Below are 23,234 nucleotides of genomic sequence, written 5' to 3' on the forward strand. Positions count from 1 at the left end.
AGACGGTATTCCTCTGTGGTTACTCACAGATCCTATTGTTGATCTAACCTAGGTAGATAAAAGAAAAGATTGGTCAGAAGTCAGTGATAAAAGAAAATGGGTTGACAATTACATTGGTAGAAGTTTTTATGCTTTTCACAGATGGGTCCAAGGACCCAGATAGTGGGTGAACAGGAGCAGGCGTTTACATTCCTGAATTTGATGTGCAGATATCAGTGGAGGCTGCAGAGGGGAGGACGGTTCATTATAATGGCTGGAACGGAGCTAATGGAATGGCATTTGCCAAAGCAGCAGCTACTCTTCCTGGGGTCCAGCAAAATTAAGAAAGTTTATACAATTTTAAAAACATTATAATACATTCACAGATTTCACAACACACTGTGTGTCCTCAGGCCCCTACTCCACCACTACCACACATCTAAAGTACTAAATCCATGTGTATGTATAGTGCATATGTTATTGTGTGTGTGTATGCATGTGTCTGTGCCAGTGTTTGTGTTGCTTCACAGTCCCCACTGTTCCATATGGTGTTTTTAATGTGTTTTAAAAAAATCTAATTTTACTGCTTGTGTCAGTTACTTGATGTGGAATAGAGTTCCATGTAGTCATGACTCTATGTAGTACTGTGTGCCTCCCATAGCCTGTTCTGGACTTGGGGACTGTGAAGAGACCTCTTGTGGCATGTCTTGTGGGGTATGCATGGGTGTCTGAGCTGTGTGCCAGTAGTTTAGACAGACAGCTCGGTGCATTCAACATGTCAATACCTCTCACAAATACAAGTAGTGATGAAGTCAATCTCTCCTCCACTTTGAGCCAGGAGAGATTGACATGCATATTATTAATGTTAGCTCTCTGTGTACATCCAAGGGCCAGCCGTGCTGCCCTGTTCTGAGCCAATTGCAATTTTCCTAAGTCCTTTTTTGTGGCACCTGACCACACGACTGAACAGCAGTCAAGGTGCGACAAAACTAGGGCCTGTAGGACCTGCCTTGTTGATAGTGCTGTTAAGAAGGCAGAGCATCGCTTTATTATAGACAGATTTCTCCCCATCTTAGCTACTACTGCATCAATATGTTTTGACCATGACAGTTTACAATTTAGGGTTACTTCAAGCAGTTTAGTCATCTCAACTTGCTCAATTTCCACAAGATTTATTACAAGATTTTGTTGAGGTTTAGGGTTTAGTGAGTGTTTTGTTCCAAATACAACGTTTTAGAAATATTCAGGGCTAACTTATTCCTTGCCATCCACTCTGAAACTAACTGGAGCTCTCTGTCGAGTGTTGCAGTCATTTCAGTCGCTGTAGTAGCTGACGTGTATAGTGTTGAGTCAACCGCATACATAGACACTCTGGCTTTACTCTGAAATCGGAATAGATAGCCAGAGAGAATCTACGAAAGCACCCGAATGTCCATTGAGAACGCACAATCACTATACCACTTAGCTAAGCTAAGAATGACAGGAATAATCAAGTCAATAAACATTGGGTAGTTAGATAGCATATAGTTAATATACTGACAAGTTTGATGTATTATTAGCCAACTAAAGTTAGGTAGCTAGCTAACTAACATACCGGAACATAATGCTGTAATGATATGCAATGTGGTTCGTAAGGATAGTGTATATAACAAATTGCAGGCAACATAACGTGTAAGGCAAGTCAAATTAGCTTTAAAATGAGATATAATTGATATTAATGTTCCACTGTGTAGAGGTGAGGCCAAATGTAAGATCAGAGCTGTTTTGATAGATGTGTGGCAGACGAGATTGGACTCGGAGCCCTCGGATGGGGGAAGCATCTATTAGAAGTTAGTAGGGCTCTTTTTTATTTTCTCAGAAGTACGGCGTTAGGTAGGAGGATTTAGAAATATGGAACTAATGTTGTAAACCGTGATTGACCACACACTCCACCATAGTAGGTGGCGGCATGCACCGTTCACGTTTGTTTGCGAACCGCCATTGTATAGAAGAAGAAGAAGGCCCACAGTACAGTAGGTGGCGGTAATGCACCATAATGTTGGATGCCGATAAACCCCACGGAAGACGAAGAAGGCCGCCTCTATTCTAGTCTGAGCGCAAAAATACTGTCTTTCTGTCTGTGGGAGTCACAACAAACACAATTTACAGTGGGGAAGTAATAGTAACATTCACAAACAGATGTCATCCAAAGATATTATCTGTCTGGATTCTGGAGTCAACTCAAGAACATCAACATCGCAGTGCCCTTTCTGGTATCGCGTGATGGTCAAGCACTACGCTTGTTCCGTTTACCTGACGTCCATCTGACAGAGAGCGACGCTCGGCTCGTAGCTTTCTCAGTACTGATGGTGAATTGCTCCTGCTGTGGTAACGGGCGGAGGAGCAGAAGCCGCAGAAGAGTCAGCAGTAGTAGAGGAGCGGTAGTTTGGAATTCAGCTTTTACACGTATTATTCTTACTCGTATCAACGGAGCTCCCTAAAAACACATAGAAGGGAAGGGAAAATTTAAGAAAGATGGCGGCCGCGGCCTCGCCGGGCTCCTGCTCGTCCACCTCCTCAGACTGGATTGTACTGAGAGACGGTTGCCGTCGTTGCGACGAGGAGGGCCTGCGAAGCCTTTCCTACCACCCGGCCCTTAACGCTATCCTGGCGGTTACTAGCCGGGGGAGTATCAAAGTCATCGACGGCACATCAGGGGCCATTCTCCAAGCCTCGGCCTTGCATGGTAAGTCAGGGCCCAGGGGCTAGGTAACTGTTTTAACTAACGTTAGGTAGTTAACTAATGTTAAACGTTAATTATTTTGACAATCACATCAGTTAGCCTGGGGTTGGTTAGCTAGCCGTAGTTAGCAAATTAAATAACATTAGAACGTGAATTCTGACGTTTAGCTAAAGTACGGATTCACGGAACAATTTGTTACATCCGATTCCTAACAATAACTTGCATAACCAAGTAGCTAGCTAGCTACCTTACTTTCTTCCTTCCTACATTAGACTAGAGTTACATCAAAGATACTGGCAGTGGCAAACTAGCTCCTAGCTGTGGGTAACTACAGTAGCTAGCTACATGTCTTGACTCTTTCTGTCCAGGTAGTTTGTTAATTAGTTAGGTAGTTAACTATCTAACTGGCTAACTGAATTTACGCCCGTGTTAACGATGTATTATGAAAACGTCTCATCAGTTAGCTGGCTAAACTAGCGAACCCGCTAACAGTATCTAACGTTTCATGTCAACATTCAATCAATCGTTATTAATAATCCGCATATTGTAGTGCGACTTAACTAATTAACGTTATTGCGTTAGCCAAGTAACGTTAACTTCCGTACTGTATATCAATCACAACATTACGCCATGTTTGGGTAACATGTAGTTAGCTAGCTAGCAAACTAGATAATCAGTGGTAGCTAGCGAACTAATTGTGATGACACGAGTAACTAGTAGCTAATAACGTTAGTCAAGTAGGTAAGCTGTCAAGTTCATAGATGATCACCCAGCCGTGAGCATGTGATGTCGCAGTAAATGTTCTTAACAAGCGTGTTAGCAATAACTAGTTTGTTGCAGAACGTTTATCTAGCTAGCTCTAGTTGGGTATGACGTGTTGTTGCTCTTCGTACTAGTACTATGCATAACGAGAAAGTATGCAATGCCTGTTGGCAATCTAGCTAACTAATAGTGTTGTAGCTCACAGTAGCTGTACAATTTAAGGAAATGGTAGACGATATAGAACCTAAACCCACGCGGATTTCATTTTGACAGTTTATATTTGACGATGTCAAACAATGGGAATTATTGGTGTTTGTTCCACGATGAGCAAAAACACCTGGGTGTATTTTGATGCCTTTCGTCTATAGTGCCTACTGTAGTGAACATACTACAGTAGTATCGTTAACTACAAACTGAATCAATTTGCTGGACTGAAGCTCTTCTCCGTTTCATGACTTTGTGTTCACTTCAATGTGTAATGTGCTGTAAAATCACTTCACTCAATAGCATATGCACTTAGCTATTTATTTATGAATCTATTTTAACATTGCAGTTGGGACATCGCCCAGTTCTGAGTGGATGTGTTTATGTCCTCTTATGTGTTTGGGTATGCAGTGTGCTGTACTGACTGTTTACAATGTGTGTGATGTGAATTAATGTATATGGTGTTGCCAAAGAAAGTTTTCATCCTGGATGGACAAAGTTACATTTTATTCTATGACTCTTTTACTGGAGGTTAAAAAAGGACACATGCTAGCATGTGGGACGGCAGGTAGCCTAGCGGTTAGAGCGTTGGGCCAGTAACTGAAATGTTGCTGGATTGAATCCCTGAGCTGACAAGTAAAAAATCTGTCGTTCTGCCCCTGAACAAAGCAGTACTGCAGCACTGTTCCTAGGCGGTCATTGTAAATAAGAATTTGTTCTTAACTGACTTGCCTAGTTAAATATATATATATTTTTACATTTAACCTTTATTTAACCGGCTGTCAATGACATGTACCTGAGTCTACTTGTTAGTTGAGCCAAATAGCAGTACAAAGAATAAAATATTTGCGACTATTTGGCTGTTGGTGGACTGGTATGTTTTTAGTCTTATCGACCAGTCGACTAAATGGGGTCAGCCCTAATTTGCACTGAGGGTAAGTGGTATGTGATGATGAATTCCATTATGAAAGTTAGATTAAATTTACTTTAACAGCCCACTTTTCATCTAGGTGGCCCTAAAAGTCATATCGTCATCCAGTCTAGTTACTACAGTGCATTTAGCCTGTAGCCTATATTTTGGCATGTTATGCACCACTGGCATGGACAAATATTCAGACTTGTCCATTGATATCAGAACTAAAGAGCGGTCTGTTTTTATTTCATCTGATGAATAGACTACAGGCTATTGGTCCCAGAGATGACAGACAGCAGTAGCATTATCAAAGAAAATGACACAGCAGTGTACATGTGACAAATTTGTCTTCTCTAGAAATGAGGCATTATATTATTATTCCTTGTACTGCTATTTGGCTCAACTAACAAGTAGACTCGGGACAAGGGAGGCCCTTTTCCTGGTACAAGTCTTTGACAGCCGGTTCTCTTTAGAGGCCAACTATGCAGCATCTGTTAACACACTGGGTTGTTGACAGTAAATAATGTGACTGACAACACAGAGCAGTTCAGAGATATGCTACAAGTGAATTTGAGTTGTAGGCAACATGCAGTTTTCCAATTTGATAATGTTTGTCCTGTGGACTGCTCCTTGGCAGAGGACAGAATTGGATGACGACCAAAGATATAGCATCTCTAGCAAACTAGACGGCTCAAAAGTGCGACCATTTTGCTCACATATGTGCCTAACATTTTTCTGTGCTACCTGGGAACAACAAAGCGCGTAGAAAAAAAATCGCCCAGATGATAATTGTTGCAATGATTACTTCACTGTACCACAGCCCCTGAGTGCCATGGAGAATACACTGAGCACAGATTCATAACCGTCAGACTTGCACCATCGCTACAAAGAAAATTGCTTGTTAGCTCAAATATTTTTCATTGTGCTCCTAAATTTCTTTGTGCGCTCCTACATTTTTCAACTTACACGCACATGCTCCTTGTAAAAAAAATCAAAGTCAGCGTACAGCCCTGGCTGAAAATGGATGTCTTGACTTTGGGTCATATGGCTTGGGTGAATACTACATTAGTGTAGCAGAAGTTAATTTGTAGCAGGTTAGGAGAGTTTACACAGCAGGTTAGGATAATTAACGTGGCAGGTTAGAATTAGGTTAAGGTTAGGAAAAGTTTTAGGGTTAGCTAAAATTGTCCCTGAGGACAGTCTTGTTTTCCACTACTGCGATTCTGCGCAAGACAAGTGTGGTCATTTGCCATAATCGACAGATTCATTGTGATGTAGTTGAACCAGGTTGAATTATCCTGCCTAACACTATCGTTTTACATTTCAGCATGGAATGAAGTGGTAATAACACAGTTAAAGGCTATAGGGGTGTCTGAGGGAAATGTTTTCATTGTAACTAACGTTACCATTTTAATAGTAAAATTATCCAATAGGGCAATACATTCATTTTTGAGGAGACTGTGTAATTGAAATATAAACAAAAGTTTTGTAAATTGTTTAGGCTTTACATGCATATGCAATTTTTTTATTCCCGAAGTGCAACAACACCTCGTAAGCCTTGATTGTTTCTTGATGCTGCATTATGCCAAACAATGATGCATATCCATTTGTTTTCAGTCAGGATGCCCATGAGATTATTGTGACTGTAACTAGCAACTTGCAGTTTACCTCATCAATATTTCAAAGACTAAATTCAAAGATTTAGGCTATTTTAGTATCTGATTTACATGATCGGACAGCAAAAGTCCAGCCAATGCTATGTCTTAGTGGCTAAACAACTCTAACACCCTGATGTTTGTGTTCCTAGCTAAACCTGGAGGCCGTGTTAGGTGTCAGTACTTCCCTGCGGTAGACAAGGTCCTCTTCGTGGACGACTATGCAGTGGGCTGCAGAAAGGACTTGAACGGCATCCTGCTGCTGGACACAGCCTTGCAGGCCCCCGTGGCCAAACCAGAGGACATGGTACAGCTAGAGCTGCCTGTCACAGAGGTAAGAGAGCTAGCCAGTCAGCCACCGACACATGACACAAAACACACTTAAACATGGAAGTGTGCACATAGCACTCGCTAAAGTTGTCTTTGAAACCCATTGACATAGAATCCCTGACATTAATATGTTTACATACAATGGTATTACAGTACAACACACAATGAACAACAATTATTGATGCTCAAAAACAGTTAGTGCTACTTTGGCTTATTGTGATCTTACCTTTATGTTTTTAATGTATCTATTTTTTACTGTTGTGAGTGCGAATTAGGACACAGGTATCGATCGTTTGAATTTGTCCCACTACTGCAAGCATTGTCTACCTTGCTCTAAAATCACACAAACCTGACGACAGGCCTGCTTAGTAATGTAGAAAAACTGGTCCACTGTGAGAGCGCACATGCTAACTGTGGAGAATCCACCACTCCCCTTCATTTGTTTTAATGAGTGTGACAATTCTTGTCCTGTGCAAGTACCTCAGACTTTCATGTAAATCATGCATCTCGTTAGGAGATTTGGAGAAAAATTTGAGTTACGAGTGTGACTCTAAAGTTAGGAATCGATCATTATGTCCCCAAAATAATTAATGACGGTGTGCATCTTTTTTTCATTGTCTATCTCTGGCCTGTCGTATCTGTAGGACCTGGTTACATAAAATTTCTAAATTGAAATCTTTGAACAAATTGTTAACCCCTCTGGTTAGTCAATATAGCCTACAGACAGGTGCAATTGGACCCATTGTGGTATTCCAACCATTTCATGAAAAGGCATGCACAGAGAGACTGCAATTTATAATTTAATTGAAAGCCTTGGTGTTTCTGTTGCTGAGTTGCCAATGCATTGTAATTGTAGAATTTATTAACGTAGGCTACTATTAAGGATGTGAACGGCAGGTGAAATTTTGTCCCGAAGACAAACTTTCATTAACGTTGTGAATTATGTGCATTTGCGACTCTCAACTCTCCCATGTTTCATGAGCTGAAATAAAATATTCTAGAAATTTCCCATACTCTCAAAAAGCTTATTTCTCTCAAATTGTCTGCACAAATTTGTTTACATCCCTGTTAGTGAGCAGTTCTCCTTTGCCAAGATAATCCAGCCACCTGACAGGTGTGGCATATCAAGAAGCTGATTAACTTCTTATGGCTGCAATCCTGTTAACGGGATGATATGACAACAGCCAGTGAAAGTGCAGGGCGCCAAATTCAAACAACAGAAATCTAATTCCTCAAACATACATGTATCTTATACCATTTTAAAGGTAATCTTTTTGTTAATGTCACCAGAGTGTCCGATTTCAAATAGGCTTTACAGCGAAAGCACCACAAACGATTATGTTAGGTCACCGCAAAATCACAGAAAAACAGTCATTTTTCCAGCCAAAGACAGGAGTCACAAAAAGTAGAAATAGAGATAAAATGAATCACTAACCTTTGATCTTCATCAGATGACACTCATAGGACTTCATGTTACACAATACATATATGTTTTGTTCGATAAAGCTCATATTTATATCCAAAAACCTCAGTTTACATTGGCGCCATGTTCAGAAATGCCTCCAAAATATCCGGAGAAATTGCAGAGAGCCACGTCAAATAACATAAATACTCATCATAAACTTTGATGAAAGATACATGTTTTACATAGAATTAAAGATACACCTGTTCTTAATGCAACCGCTGTGTCAGATTTCAAAAAGCTTTACGGCAAAAGCACAATATTCAATAATCTGAGAACAGCGTTCAGCCACAAAAGGAAGCCATACACTTACCCGCCAAATTGTGCAGTCAACAAAACTCATAAAAAGCATTATAAATCTTCCCTTTGCTGATCTTCGTCGGAATGCACTCCCAGGACTCCCACAAGAAATGTTTGTTTTGTTCGGTAATGTCCATCATTTATGTCCAAATAGCTATTTTTGTTAGCGTGTTTGGTAAACAAATCCAAAGTCATTAAGCGCGTTCACTAAAAGCTGACGAAATGTCAAAAAGTTCTGTAACAGTCAGTAGAAACATGTCAAACGATGTATTGAATCAATCTTTAGAATGTTTAACATAAATCTTCAGTAACGTTCCAACCGGAGAATTACATCGACTTCAGATGTGCGATGGAACAGAGCTCCCTCTCATGTGAACGCGCATGGCCAGGTCATGGTAGACCTGACTATTTCCTGTCTCCTTCGGCCCCACTACACAGTAGAGACATCAGACAAGGTTCTACAGACTGTTGACATCTAGTGGAAGCCGTAGGAAGTGCAAACTCATCCATATCCCACTGTGTGTTCTGTAGGGGCTGTGTTGAAAATCGACCAACCTCAGAATTCCCACTTCCTGTTTGGATTCTTTCTCGGGGTTTTGCCTGCCATTTGAGTTCTGTTATACTCACAGACATCATTCAAACAGTTTTAGGAACTCCAGAGTGTTTTCTATCCAATACGAATAATAATATGCATATATTAGTAACTGGGACTGAGGAGCAGGCAGTTTACTATGGGCACCTCTGTGCACCTTTCATCCAAGCTACTCAATACTGCCCCTGCAGCCATAAGAAATTAAACAGCACGCTCATCACACAGGTGCACCTTGTGTTGGGTACAATTAAAGGCCACTCTAAAATGTGCAGTTGTCACACAACAGAATATCACAGATGTCTCAAGTTGAGGAAGTATGCAATTGGCATGCTGACTGCAGCAATGTCCACCAGAGCTGTTGCCAGAGAATTGAATGTTCAATTCTCTACCATAAGCCGCTTCCAATGTTGTGTTAGAGAATTTGGCAGTACGTCTAACCGGCCTCACAACTGCAGACCGCATGTAACCACGCCAGCCCATAAATGGACTGGTGATTTTAAAGTAGGGATATATATGTGTTCCAACCACGAGCTTTAGTGTTGGAATAATAGACATGTCTCGTTTATTTGGGGCTTTTTTGCCAGCTGTTTTACTTTGCTATTTACAATAGGTTACAACCCCCCTAGGCAGAAACATTATTTTGATGAAGGCAAATAGCCTATTCATTATTCTAGGGGCCTACTTTTTTTCATGTTTAACAAAAGCCTGCCCACAAAGTTTAATCTTACAAATCAAAACACAGGTCAAAAGAAAGCCACATTTGACGCGTGTTATCTACTGGTTAAAAAGGGAATAATTGACACTCTAATGCCGTTAACTGTATGTCTAAACTGCCATTATACAGGTAATAGCACCCTGTTGAAACGGGAGTAAACGGTGAAGTGTTATTGAGACACGTTTCAGTAGCTGTGGGGCTCAATGGCATTAGCCACTTTCATTTAAGGGGGGGAAAATTAACAAGTAGTCCTATCTAACGTAACAATGCTATAACATTAGTAATAACCGATATGCATCTTTTAAATTATTTGCCACGGATATGAGGCGCTCATCAGTGCAGATTAAAGAAATGATTGCAGTTGATACGGAGCCATCGTCAATGGTTTACTTGAGATGCGAGGTACATTTTTAAAGATTCAATTTAGTTTAAACTTTCACACCCATGAATTTGACCAGGCACTGGAAACTGTTTCCCTTTGCCTGATAAACACTGACTGACATTCTTTAATTAATTATTTATTTAAACAGTTTCTTGTCGTACCAGCCCATCAAAATTCACAGCGTGTTTAGCCAGATCGTTGTAACCCTTGACTTTTGCAAACCCGTTGGTTTCAAAGCAAGGCTTACTTTACTTTATGACCGTTGTCTGTTTTAATTGTGCCCCATGTCTAAATCATTACAGGCTGCGCACAGACATCAGGCCTATGTACTCCGACATCCCCTCGTCATTCCTCTGAGAGACTGATGATGTTTTAATCATCACACCACAGGCGCTTAGTAGATCTGAGCACACAGCCTGTTTCCCAGGATTAGTTGCACCTCACAGCCAAGACCATGTTTTGTTCCTCATTGAAATGCTGTGAAGGTGTCCCAATATTGATATTGGCTGCATGCCAGTGCATGTGCCCCGATGTTTTACTGGAGGGGCAAGAGTTGCCTTATGTTATAATATTTAGTAAAATCGTTTTATTCTTAGACACCCCTTTCCCGCCCTGTTGCATAGCTAATTTGCATTTGTTGACCCACCTGCTGAGTGGGGTATTTTTTTTTCTTCTTCTCCTTCCCAATACTTGCATTCGTAGCTCAGTCTATGAATTTGACAGTGGCTACATGGCATGGTCAGACTGGTTGAAACGTTAACCTCTGTGGGTATGGCTGTGTGTACTTTGTGCTGCCAGTATTATTGATCTGCCCTGGCTGTTCCTCCTCTCCTGCAGCAGTCTGTTACTGTTAACTCCCACCTGCCTGCCTGCTTTGTCCTCTCTGATCTGCCCATCTCTCTGTTACTGTTAACTCCCACCTGCCTGCCTGCTTTGTCCTCACTGATCTGCCCATCTCTCCAAGGCTCTATCTAATGAGTATTGACCCCATCTCCATGTCATCTAGCAGTGGATAATGCTGCATTAGAAGTTATTCAGGAAAATCAATCGTATTACTAGCAAGCCTAGTGAGTTTTACAGGACAATGAGAACAATGTTTTTTAATGTAACATTTGTGAATGGTTTATGTAATTTGAGATCTGAATGGTGACTCATAGACTAATGAGTCAACAACTTCAACAACAATTGGCATACGACCTTGTGTAAAAAGGTCTTGGTTCCATCAGTGAACCCATTGTGTCTCTACCCCTTGTACTATGGCGTGAGTGTGGATCTCTGTGTGTGTTCCCTGCAGGCTCAGCAGATGCTCTCTGCCTGCCTGGAGAAGGTAGATGTGTCCAACACAGAGGGCTACGACATCTTCATCGCTCAACTCAAAGAAGGACTGAAGAATACCTCACACGAGACTGCAGCCAATCACAAAGTGGCCAAGGTGAGTCACACTCAGCGCTCTGGGAGGAGGCGAACCGTGTCACAACTTGCCTACTAACCCATATTCATGTTGTGCTGTTATGGTGTTTTCTGCTGTTATGTCTTTCCACTGCAGATGGTCAGAATTGTCACAGATAATAGTGTTAGACAAATGCACCAAGCAGGTGTAGCGGTTCGCTTCAGTTGTTTAACATAACACATCTCTGTTTGTACTGTGACACCGCAAGTCGTCAATCACCTGTTAGAGAGTATGCCAGAGGTTGAACAAGTTTGTTCATTGACTGTGCAGCAGTGCAAACAGTAGGCAAATTTGCTTTTGATTATTCAAAACTTGCCAGCTCTTATTAGTAGGGCTGACAGTCAGTTACTGTTATTCTGCTCGCAGCAGTCAGTGACTTACACGAAAATGCATTAAGTTTAATGTATAGTGTGCGTAGCTCGTTGACACATTCTAATCAGTGCTAGGCTAGGGAACTGATAGAGCAGTGTCTGCTGCTGGGCCAGAGCTGTCATCTCCTGTGGCTGAGGTGTTGCTCAGATATAACAGCTCTAACGCCAGGGAATGCCAGTTCTTCAGCAGTGTGTAGCAAAGTCAAAGGAGACTAAAGAGGATGCTATTTTAATTTAAAGGTACTGAGGGATTGAAATGGGAATGCTAATTTGAGGTATTTAGTCTAGGCCTATATGGTGTCTAGGGCCGTGACGGTCATGACATTTTGGATGAGTGGTCACAGCAATTTGGTTACCTTTTTTTGTCCTCATCTGCTCCTGACTGCATATGCTGCCATAGAAATGTAATGAATAGAATGGGCGTCCCCGTTCAAGTCAATGATGGTATAATGGGTGGACTGGCGGCCATTGCAAGTGTAGCTTTTGGAGCAAAGCAGGAAGTAAAATCAGGAAGTTTACCTAGGGCTCTAAAGTGATATGTTTCGTTGGTAAATTAAAAAAAGAAACATACAAAATAAGCTAGGAGCACCACATGAAATGTAATTGATTGAGATACAGCCTATATTGGGTCTATATGAATTCTAGCTACTTTTTGTTGTGCCCGAGAAACACGTTTGTTACACTGTAAATGCATTAGTTTATTATAAAAGCTAAAATGTTGATACAATTACCTGTCAATGAAATGAGTCATTTGTGGAATATTAGGTTTGTACATTGAGTAAAATCACTATTTTGGGGAATTACACTGAATTTAAAAATACATAAATCATAATAATCAGGATTGTGATGACAACATGCGTTCATTGCTATGATCATTGATCTCCTGAAGCAGATATCCCTTTTCCTTTCTGTTTGTGCCCCCAAATGTTTGAATATACTGGTAAAGTTACCAGGTTGTTAGCTAGTTAGCCAAGGAGGTAACATGACTGAACAAAGTGTAAACAAATGGTTAATGATGCACGAGTAGTTTTAGAATGGCCAATGAGATGGTTTAGGGATGTAAAAGCGGCAATCCGATATTGGATCAAAATGTTGCTCCGGTAATATGGGTCAGATCTTCAAAAGCAAGCCGTGTACGCTGTAACGGTTGTGCAACCATGACCCTAACAAAGCTGCACTTGCTTGTTTCTCTAGGGCACTCAGAAACAACTATCTGGGATATGTAGTTCATAGTCGCACAGTGCTCCCAAAATAAAACTAGTCGCACAGCCAAATATTTTCTTGCATATGTGACCAACTTGGTCGCACTTTAGTGCGCTGAGAGTACCTATCAATATGTTTTGTGATTTGTTGATTCAACTGACATTACAAAAAATAAATCCCGTTGCATGAGCCACATCAGTTATCATTTGAATAAAAATGATGCATTACCCTGAAAATGATTGAATCACAATACCAGGCAGCCATTGCGAGTGTACCCATGAGTTTACCAGTCAAATTGCCGGTGTTAAAGGTTCCTAGCCTTTTTTATTCATTCTATTTTTATGCGACTCAACTGCACGGGTGCCCGGCCGTCCTTCTGTTTGTTCCACAAAAAATGTAAACGTTCATGACCTTTTATTTAATTTTCATGACGGTGTTTATCCATAACTGTCAGTGACAAGTTATACGGTAATTGTGCCAGCCCTAATCGTATGATATCGTGTTGCTCTGTGGATGGCTGCGTGCGGTTTTGGTTCTAGCAAAAACAGTGATTCTTCAATCGGCTTATAATTCCCCCACACACTCCCAAACCAGATCCCTTTATGTTCAGTGCAGGTTTAACAAAGAGGAAAGACTGTGGTTGTGTGACATTGCATTTGTCTCTTTGATTATGCGTACATGCGCTCTCTTTCAGTGCTGGTGAGATCCTGAGACCTGACTGCAGTCTGCGACAAAGAGCAGAAACTGCAGACCTCATCGGCATATTAATAGCCAGAGCAGGGGGACCAGCACCGCTTCTGTCCCAATGCCCACTCTCCACTCTGTGTAATTGAACCTGGGCAAAAACAAATCAGAATGTCAATCTTAACATCACCTCCCTCGATGTGTAGAGTTTGGCCAGAAAGCTATCGGTGTGTAATGTGAAAGCCAAGGCACTGGGAATTCCCTATTTACTCACCCCTTTACTTCCTCCTCCAGAATTTGATGTATCTCTCCTGGTATGTGCTGGGCTGCCAAGGGCTGAGGACGCTGCCTTACCACTGGCTCTGTGGGCCTCCCTGCCAGTGTGCTTCTGCAGCAAACCATCATCCATTACACTGACTCCAATTGGAGTACAATCTGCTAGTCACTGGCGGATGGTGAGGCTGGTCCAAGTTCAACATGAGCCTTTAAGACTCCCCACGTGTGACACACTCGATGTCTAATATATATGTGTCCTGCCGGCCATAAAACGCCCACAAGAAAAGGATATTTGTTCCTATACAATATTTTATGAATATCTTGGTTTATAAATCCACTTCCGTCTCACCATTGTCCTCTGCCTTACCCTCGTATATTGTTGTGTTCCTGCCATGCAGCACAACACCCGCCCTTTGGCTATGCTCCAAAGATTTTTAAACACACCTCTATGTAGAGAGACTAAGCTCTCACTCACATAGGACTGGGTGACCTGCTAGTTCAGTCTTATTTAACAGGGATGTGTGTGTCTTTGTAAGATAATCTTGTTCTATAACCAGTGAGTTACTCCACACTAGGGCAAATGTTCCATTTCAAGAATAAATAACTTTTCTCCTGGGTAACCCGGTATTTCCCGCCAAAACAGGAGGTGTCGTTCTAAAGCATATACAACTATCGTGCAGGATCATATGCCATTCTAAGGTGTATTATACATAAAATCTAACTTTAATGGTAATTCTAAAGCAATAGTCATCGATAATCTTACAAGGTTTTGTTTTATGATAGTTAAATAAATCAACACCTGACAAAGTAGAATGTTGGTCAAATACACTTAGGCTAGCATACATCCTATCCAAATATAGCTACGGCATAAAATACATTTAAATGTTAACATAAACTTTGTGTTGACGTTGAAGAAGACACCCAGTAGGCTACGAGCTGAGAGGGGATCTACGCAGCACAGTGGAGGAAGTGAGGAAGATTGCACTTAACTTTAGCAAGTCAGAGGTCAGTGATGACATGCTACAGGGGTAGGCAACGTGAAGAGAGAGTGGGAAAGGGCTCAAGTTCAAATTGGACTGCAGCACACGTTTGGAACAGTCTGGCCGATATGGTAGATGTGTGTACCGCAATACTGTTTGCAATAGCATGGTAGGAGAAGCTGTCGCTCGCAGCAATTTCTGCTAGAATTTCATCCAGTGCTTACATCGCCTTGAGGTAAGACTGCATCGTTCTAGAACGTTTTGCCGCCAAACCCCCCTGTTCTCTTGCTGAAGCCCCCTCTACACTTGCATTGGAACACTTGCATGGATGTAGGTCCGGATGAAACTTGTTGTCGAACCGTCTGGTGTAGGCTCCATTTAATTTTGCCCATGTAGATGTAGCTGTCTTCCTCGGTGGCATTAGTTTTAGTGAAGATTTACGCAGCTGAATTAATAAAAGTAGGTAGGCCTACCCTACCGTGGGAAGCCAGATTTAGACATTGCATATTACTGTTCCGTTTCACGTCATGCTGTTCATATGAATAATAAATTATAATTTACCGGTTTATTTATCCCGGGAAACGGGAGTGGGTTTGGTAGGGAACTCTCTGAAATCTCTAACTTGGTTCCCACTATTAAACCCCAGACACGACTCTGTTGTTTACTCATGCACATATTTTTAGCACTGGTTCATCACTTCCATTGCTGAGAACCATGGTAGAAGAATCCGCTCCACGGCCTTCAGCACCAACCAGCACTCTGTTACATCAAGATCACTTTGCTGTTGCACTATTTCATTTAGCGCCCAGTGATATATCTTGGTATACCGTGACGTACCTATATTGTGAATGTTTTTTGTTGTTGTATTTTTCTCCCTTGTATTAAAATAAATACACCAAGGCCTGATATTGGAAGTTTACCCAACGTCCAACCTCTCTTCCTTTTTAACTCACAATCCTGTAACAATCAACTTCTGTCCCAATAATGAATTTCCCTTTTCACTTTCCAACTGGCCTCACAGAATTACGTACATTGTATAATATATAGGAAATGGGGCAAACCATGGTGGTTTAATTTTTATTTGTACCAGCAGGGATGGGATGCGGTATTACAAAAATTCAACTAGGCTCGCTGGACACTGCTCTCTCCTTTTTCCCCTAACACTGTCTGTCCCTCTCTCTCCAGTGGGCAACAGTGACGTTTCATCTTCCACACCATGTGCTAAAGTTGGTCGCCAGTGCCATCGTGACTGAGCTGAAGAAGATCAACCAGAACGTCGCTGCCTTGTCTGTGGCCTCGTCCATCATGGACAGGCTCTCCTACCTCTTACCAAGTGCACGGCCTGAGCTGGGGGTGGGCCCAGGGCGCTCTGTAGATAGGTGAGCAGGACCTTAAACCATGACAAACCTCAATGCACCAGAGGCGTTAAAATGACTCAAATAACCTCATCTCGCCAATACCAATCAGATGTATTTCGTTCCTTTTGCCTGTATTTCTGTATTGACAAGTTGACCCTTGCTGTCTGTCTTTCAGATCATTGATGTACAGTGAGGCAAATAGGAGAGAAACGTTCATGTCGTGGCCCCATGCCGGGTACAGGTGGGCACAGCCTGACCCCATGGCCCAAGCAGGATTTTACCACCAGGTAGGCAGTGTAAGGACACCTCCTCTCCCATCATCTCTCCCTCTAATGCTTACATAGTGAAGAAAAATGTACATTTGATCCTCCAATTACATGTTTATAATGCATGCACACACTAGTTTGCATGTCGTTTGAGACCCAAGTTGCGGCATGGCACATTATTGCTGATGCAGTATAAAGAGGCATAATATTTCTGTACATAAAGTGTAAAAGATTAGCTGTTTTTTTTATTGTGTATAGCTGAGCCTCATGATGCTTGGCTTGGAGTTCCTTCCTGTTGTGAAATTCCTTTTCTCTCTCTGCAGCCTGCCTCTACCGGTGATGACAGGGCAATGTGTTTCACATGCAGTGTCTGCCTAGTGTGTTGGGAGCCCACTGATGAACCATGGTGAGTCACTCATTAGTGGTGAGCGATTAACCAACATTTCGTAAATGTTTGGGATTATAATAGAATTTAGTGAGCGGCGTCGGTTCAATTACTTGAATTCATTCATTTCGGGGTTGTTTTTGTTGTCCTAAAGAGTCGTTTCTCTAGAGAGAGATCCAATAATTCACAAGAGAAATCAACTCTTGCGCTATGTGAGATGCTGGCGCTGTAGTTTTCATTAAACAAATATTCAGCCTAGTTCAGCGCAGAAAGGTGGTAATTAACTACAGTCACCATAATCCATTGCACCATTTATTTCAGTCTTAGACATGAGTCAGAGAGAAAGAGGCGAAGCGAGAGGTTACACTCTCAACAAAATCTGTCCAAAATAATCCCGATGCATTTCTATTGGTTTATTTTGGACCTAACCTTGTTGCCTGCCTTGAGGACAACGACTCCCAATCTTAGGGCAGAGGCATGAGCATCTCGTCATTATTTACAGATCTCTGGATGCACACTTTTAAAAAACTCTAACATCATTGTAATGTCATTATTTTATATTGGCTTTTAATGCATTTAAAACAAATCTCAAACCGTGACTACTTTTAAATAATTTAACTGAAATGGAACCGATCACAAAAACTACTAATCGCTCAGCACTCTCTCTCTCTCTCTCTCTCTCTCTCTCTCTCTCACTCTCACACACACCACAGAACATTCAGATCGCACATTAATTTACCTCTAAACAACATAATGACCATGACCTCCGCCTTCTCGTCAGGTCCGAGCACGAGCGACATTCCCCCAACTGTCCGTTTGTGAAGGGTGAGCACACCCAGAACGTGCCCCTGTCCGTCACGCTCGCCACCAGCCCCGCCCAGTTCCCCACCCCCGACGGCTCAGATAAGATCGCCTGCTACGGCTTCGGCAGCTGCCCCCACTTCCTGGCAGCCGCCACAAAGCGTGGCAAAATCTGCATCTGGGACGTGTCCAAGCTCATGAAGGTAAGGCTGCGCGGCGTGGTGGGAAACGTGATAGTGATGACAAAGTGAAGGTTTGATCTGGCCCTAGGAGCACTGGTGAAGTCAATATTTCAAAGTAATGTCATTGGGTAAAGAAGTAGAGTTTTGCTGATATCTGCCTCCATGCTATGGTTTTGGTGTGTGTGTGGGTGGTTGTCTGGGTGGCATGAGCGTGAGTCCTGGATGTCAGACTTTATTGACATACATAAAACTTATGAAGTCATGAATAAATAATACATGTATCTCTATGTGGCTGTTGTTATTTCTAATGTTTGATTTGATGATTCATGATTTCTTTCCCCTCAGGTGCACTTGAAATTTGAAATCAACCCCTACGACCCGGCGATCCTGCGACAGCTGATTCTGTCTGGGAGCGAGCAGGCCCTGGGGACCCAGGAGTCCAGGAGGCCCACCTTAGCCTGGCTAGAGGACTCCTCAAGCTGCTCAGACATACCAAAACTAGAGGGGGACAGGTACTACTGGACAAACTTACTGGATGCACACCTAGTCAATGAAAGTTTAAATGGAGTTGTGTGTTAAGTGTATGTGTAAATAAAGGAAATCTGTTAGCACCTCTTTTTCTTTGTCTCTCTGCCAGTGATGACCAGTTGGAGGACTCTGACAGTGAAGAGCATTCCAGATCAGAGTCAGTGACGGGTATGAAGCCACTCTTCAAATCTTCTTACTCTTTCGGTCCGTAGACTACTTTCTAGGTATCCATAAGATGGCCTATCGCATTTATTTGTGTCTTTCCTGTTCCCAGGCCACCCGTCCCAGAGGGAGAGCATGGAGGTGAGCCTGGGCGTAACAGCGCTCAGCGTCCTGCAGCAGCCAGAGAAGCTCCAGTGGGAGGTTGTGGCCAGCGTGTTGGAGGACACAGTCAAGGACCTGGAGGGGCTGGGTGCCAACCCTTCCCTGGCCCAGGCCAAGGCCGACAAGGCCAAGGAGAAGCCCCCAGAGCACCACAACATTCCTTTCCCCTGCCTGCTGGCTGGAGGCCTGCTCAGTTACCTTGCTGCCCCACTCCCCTCCTCCCGCCGCTCCATGGACGGCCCCCTCAGGACTCAGGGCCCCGAGCCTCCCCATGTTGTGCCTGACCAGGGCCCCATGGAGATAGAGACCTGTAACCTCCCTCCCTTGGAGCTGGGCTCGCCCAACTCGGCCGCGCCCACTGTGCGCAGGACTATGCCCGTGCTCTTGCTCTACAGCTTCAAGGAGTCGGAGGAGAAGTCGTCGGGCAAGGTGTTTGCCCAGATGAACAATCTGATGAGCAAGGGGCTGCACGAGGAGGGCTTCTCCGTGCCGCAGATTATCGAGATGGAGTTTGACACCCACGAGCAGCTGCTGCTCCAGGACCCGCCCATCACCTACATCCAGCAGTTTGCAGACGCTGCCGCCAACTTAGCCACCCTGGACGGGGACAAGTGGAGCTCGCTTGCGCCGCGGCCGGGAGCCCTGGTGCAGTGTCTGCGGCTGCCCAAGCAGCTGGAGGAGGAGAACCTCTACGTAGACTCCATCACGCCCTGCTCAGACGGTGTGCACCTGCTGGTGGGGCTACAGCCCTGCTCTGTGGAGTCTCTCAGTGCCATCAACCAGGTGGAGGTCCTCAACAACCTCAACCGCCTCCACTCAGCCCTCTGCAGCCGCCGCAAGGGAGAGCTCCAGCCCCTGCCCACACTGGCCAACGGACACGAAGCCCTCGCCTCCGCCTCGCCCCCTCAGACCCCACTCATCCTGCCCCCGCCTGACCAGCAGCAGCAACAGCCGTCCAGGGCCCTGGGAGGCTGTGGGGGTGGAGGCTACCTGGCCCTCTACAAGCTCAACTACTCCACCCGCATTGTCACTCTGGAGGAGGAGCCTGTCAAGGTGCAGCACATCAGAGACCCCCGGGACGCCGTCACCTCCCTCATCCTGCTCCCGCCAGACGTGCTGGACGGGAGGGAAGACGACAGCGAGGAGGCCCCCGAGGAGAAACCTCAGCGTGGGCTTAAAAATGGCACTGGCTGCGGCCATGGGTCTGGGTGTGGGCCAGGGACTGGTACCAGCAGCACCAAGGTGAAGCAGGCAGACGTGGCCGGACTGGGCCACCTGGTGGTCACCACTCAGGCAGGGTACATCATGATCCTAGACCTTTCCACTTTGGAGGTCCTGGCCAAAGTGGAGCCGCCCAAGACGGATGGGACGGTGAATGAGATTGACCCTTTCGTCTCTGTCACCTACTGCTCCGGGACTGACCGCCTGTGCGCTTGCACTAAAGGTGAGGACTGACTCAGAGTCTAGGGCAGAAATGGCATTACTTAGATTCCCCAGGTTTTAATAGTACAACATCATCTGCACCATCATTGTAATAATCTGCCAACGCCTGGATAAGTGATTACTATATATGATACAACAATGAAAAAATATGACCTGCAACGCTATGTGTGTGTGTGTGTGTGTGTGTGTGTGTGTGTGCGTGTGTCTGACATGTGAGCAAGGCCTGGAGGGGGTAATGTGTTCTAGGGAGTCAGGTTTGTTTTTGAACACTTGTGTGGCCTGGTCCACCAGCTGTTTTACAATCTGTGCTGCAGGCTGGCATTCATCGAAAGTAGAAAAAGAAACAAGTGGGGGTTTTAAATAATTTCACTATTGGAATAGTATCATGAATTTTTGTAGAATATCTGTTTTTTCTAAATAAATGTTATTTTTGTTGTTACTTGCGTTTTTAACCTGAGCACTGCTGCGCGAGGGAGAGAGGCTGGTGCGCTATTGCTGCAGCGGAGCCGTTGTGTGTGTGTGTGAGATTGAAGTCTGCAGACGGAGGGAGGTAGAGAGAGATGCGGTAGCCAAGGCTAGCTTGTAACTAACTTTGCGTTATGGTTTGCAAGTACTAGGGTAGTGAATTGATGTTAGCTTCAGCTGAAAGGTGGCAAGGAAGTTAGCCTACAAAGCTGGAAGCTACTGTAATGTTTTGCGAACAGTAATTAGAAGTTTCAAAATTTCTACATGGCGTGTTGCATTATTCAAGTATCTTAACTACTGTGCAGCGTAAGTGTGGAGCTAGCATGAATTTCCCCAGCAAGTCAGCTCCAAATGATTTTAATTTTGAAAATCTGTTTCAAAGTATTCCCAAGCATAATAGAGAGATGCAGTTGAAGTCGGAAGTTTACATACACCTTAGCCAAATACATTTAAACTCAGTTTTTCACAATTCCTGGCGTTTAATCCTATTAAAAAGTCCCTGTCTTAGGTCAGTTAGAATAAGAGTAGAGAGATTTTATTTCAGATTTAATTTCTTTCATCACATTCCCAGTGGGTCAGAAGTTTACATACACTCAATTAGTATTTGGTAGCATTGCATTTAAATTGTTGAATGTTCTGGGTAGCCTCCCACAAGCTTTCCACAGTAAATTGAGTGAATTTTGGCCCATTCCTCCTGACAGAGCTGGTGTAACTGAGTCAGGTTTGTAGGCCTCCTTGCTCGCATATGCTTTTTCAGTTTTGCCCACAAATTTTCTACAGGATTGAGGTCAGGGCTTTGTGATGGCCACTCCAATACCTTGACTTTGTTGTCCTTAAGCCATTTTGCCACAACTTTAGAAGTATGCTTTGGGTCATTGTCCATTTGGAAGACCCATTTGCAACCAAGCTTTAACTTCCTGACTGATGTCTTGAGATGTTGCTTCAATATATCCACATAATTGTCCTGCCTCATGATGCCATGTATTTTGTGAAGTGCACCAGTCCCTGCTGCAGCAAGGCACCCCGACAACATGATCCTGCCACCCCCGTGCTTCACGGTTGGGATGGTGTTCTTCAGCTTGCAAGCATCCCCCTTTTTCCTCCAAACATAACGATGGTCATTATGGCCAAACAGTTCTATTTTTGTCTCCTCAGACCAGAGGACATTTCTCCAAATAGTACGATCTTTGTCCCCATGTGCAGTTGCAAACTATTGTCTGGCTTTTTTATGGCGGTTTTGGAGCAGTGGCTTCTTCCTTTCGGGTTATGCCGATATAGGACTCGTTTTACTGTGGTAACTTTTACTATACCGTAGTTACTTTTGTACCTGTTTCCTCCAGCATCTTCACAAGGTCCTTTGCAGTTGTTCTGGGATTGTTTTGCACTTTTCGCACCAAAGTACGTTCATCTCTAGGAGACAGAACGCATCTCCTTCCTGAGCGGAATGACGGCTGCGTGGTCTCATGGTGTTTATATTTGCGTACTATTGTTTGTACAGATGAATGTGGTACCTTCAGGCATTTGGAAATTGCTCCCAAGGATGAACTAGACTTGTGGAGGTCTACAATTATTTTTCTGAGGGCTTGGCTGATTTCTTTTGATTTTCCCATGATGTCAAGCCAAGAGGCACTGAGTTTTAAGGTAGGCCTTGAAATACATCCACGGGTACACCTCCAATTGACTCAAGTGATGTCAATTAGCCTATCAGAAGCTTCTAAAGCCATGACATCATTTCTGGAATTTTCCAAGCTGTTTATTAAAGGCACAGTCAACTTAGTATATGTAAACTTCTGACCCACTGGAATTGTGATAAGGGTGAAATAATCTGTCAACAATTGTTGGAAAAATTACTTGTCATGCACAAAGTAGATGTCCTAACAAACTATAGTTTTGGCAAGTCTGTTAACAAGAATTTGTTGAGTGGTTGAAAACGGGTTTTAATGACTCCAACCTAGGTGTATGTAAACTTCCGACTTCACCTGTATGTGATTGTATACAAACCTAAGCAAGGTTTGAAATGGTTTTGGTTAAAAATATATCTGTTTGTGCTTCTTGTCAGTTTGCAGTGTACAGATTATTTGTAGTTATGTTACGGCACCCTGACCATCTGCTCAAGAAAAGAATCGGCCCTTGGCTGAATCTAGTTGATGATCCCTGGGCTAGAGCTAGAAAAGAGTGGAGCAGCCACTGTGCACTCGAGCTAGGGGATTTCAGCTGCACTTTCAATCAGTACACGATGTGAGGCTTGTTTGACAGAAGTACTGAATGTAACAAATTCTACTACAGAACCTTTTTTTTAATGTTCTAGTATGGATCAAGTATAGACGTTTCGGTATACTGTGCGACACTTTATAGCCTACTCCTCAGCATTTTTTTTTATTGCATTGCATTATTGAACTCTCACTCAACTTTTTACACACATCGAGTCACTTTGCCACTTGGTTTGGCCAACATAAACTACAAGCTACTTGAAGGCTACCGGTCGTCACTAGTTACCAAATG

At 43.3% G+C, this 23,234-nt stretch overlaps 1 protein-coding gene across 22 annotated transcripts in view; it reads left to right on the top strand.

Moving 5' to 3' along the window:
- The first annotated feature begins 2,022 nt into the window (after positions 1-2,022).
- birc6 (baculoviral IAP repeat containing 6) overlaps positions 2,023-23,234 on the top strand; it is a 163,053-nt gene continuing 141,841 nt past the window's right edge. For 17 of the 22 annotated variants that reach the window (XM_071379581.1, XM_071379588.1, XM_071379594.1 and 14 more), the window contains exons 1-10: positions 2,023-2,704; positions 6,388-6,569; positions 11,311-11,448; positions 16,166-16,359; positions 16,514-16,634; positions 16,928-17,010; positions 17,771-17,993; positions 18,318-18,484; positions 18,610-18,668; positions 18,775-20,268. In XM_071379581.1, the coding sequence (XP_071235682.1) occupies positions 2,494-2,704; positions 6,388-6,569; positions 11,311-11,448; positions 16,166-16,359; positions 16,514-16,634; positions 16,928-17,010; positions 17,771-17,993; positions 18,318-18,484; positions 18,610-18,668; positions 18,775-20,268 (2,872 nt within the window). In that variant the 5' untranslated portion in view covers positions 2,023-2,493. The remainder of the gene's footprint in view (positions 2,705-6,387; positions 6,570-11,310; positions 11,449-16,165; positions 16,360-16,513; positions 16,635-16,927; positions 17,011-17,770; positions 17,994-18,317; positions 18,485-18,609; positions 18,669-18,774; positions 20,269-23,234) is intronic. The other 5 variants (XM_071379585.1, XM_071379603.1, XM_071379599.1 and 2 more) reach the window with 1 other exon arrangement.

This window comes from Salvelinus alpinus, chromosome 32 (assembly GCF_045679555.1).
Source record: "Salvelinus alpinus chromosome 32, SLU_Salpinus.1, whole genome shotgun sequence".
NCBI lineage: Eukaryota > Metazoa > Chordata > Actinopteri > Salmoniformes > Salmonidae > Salvelinus > Salvelinus alpinus.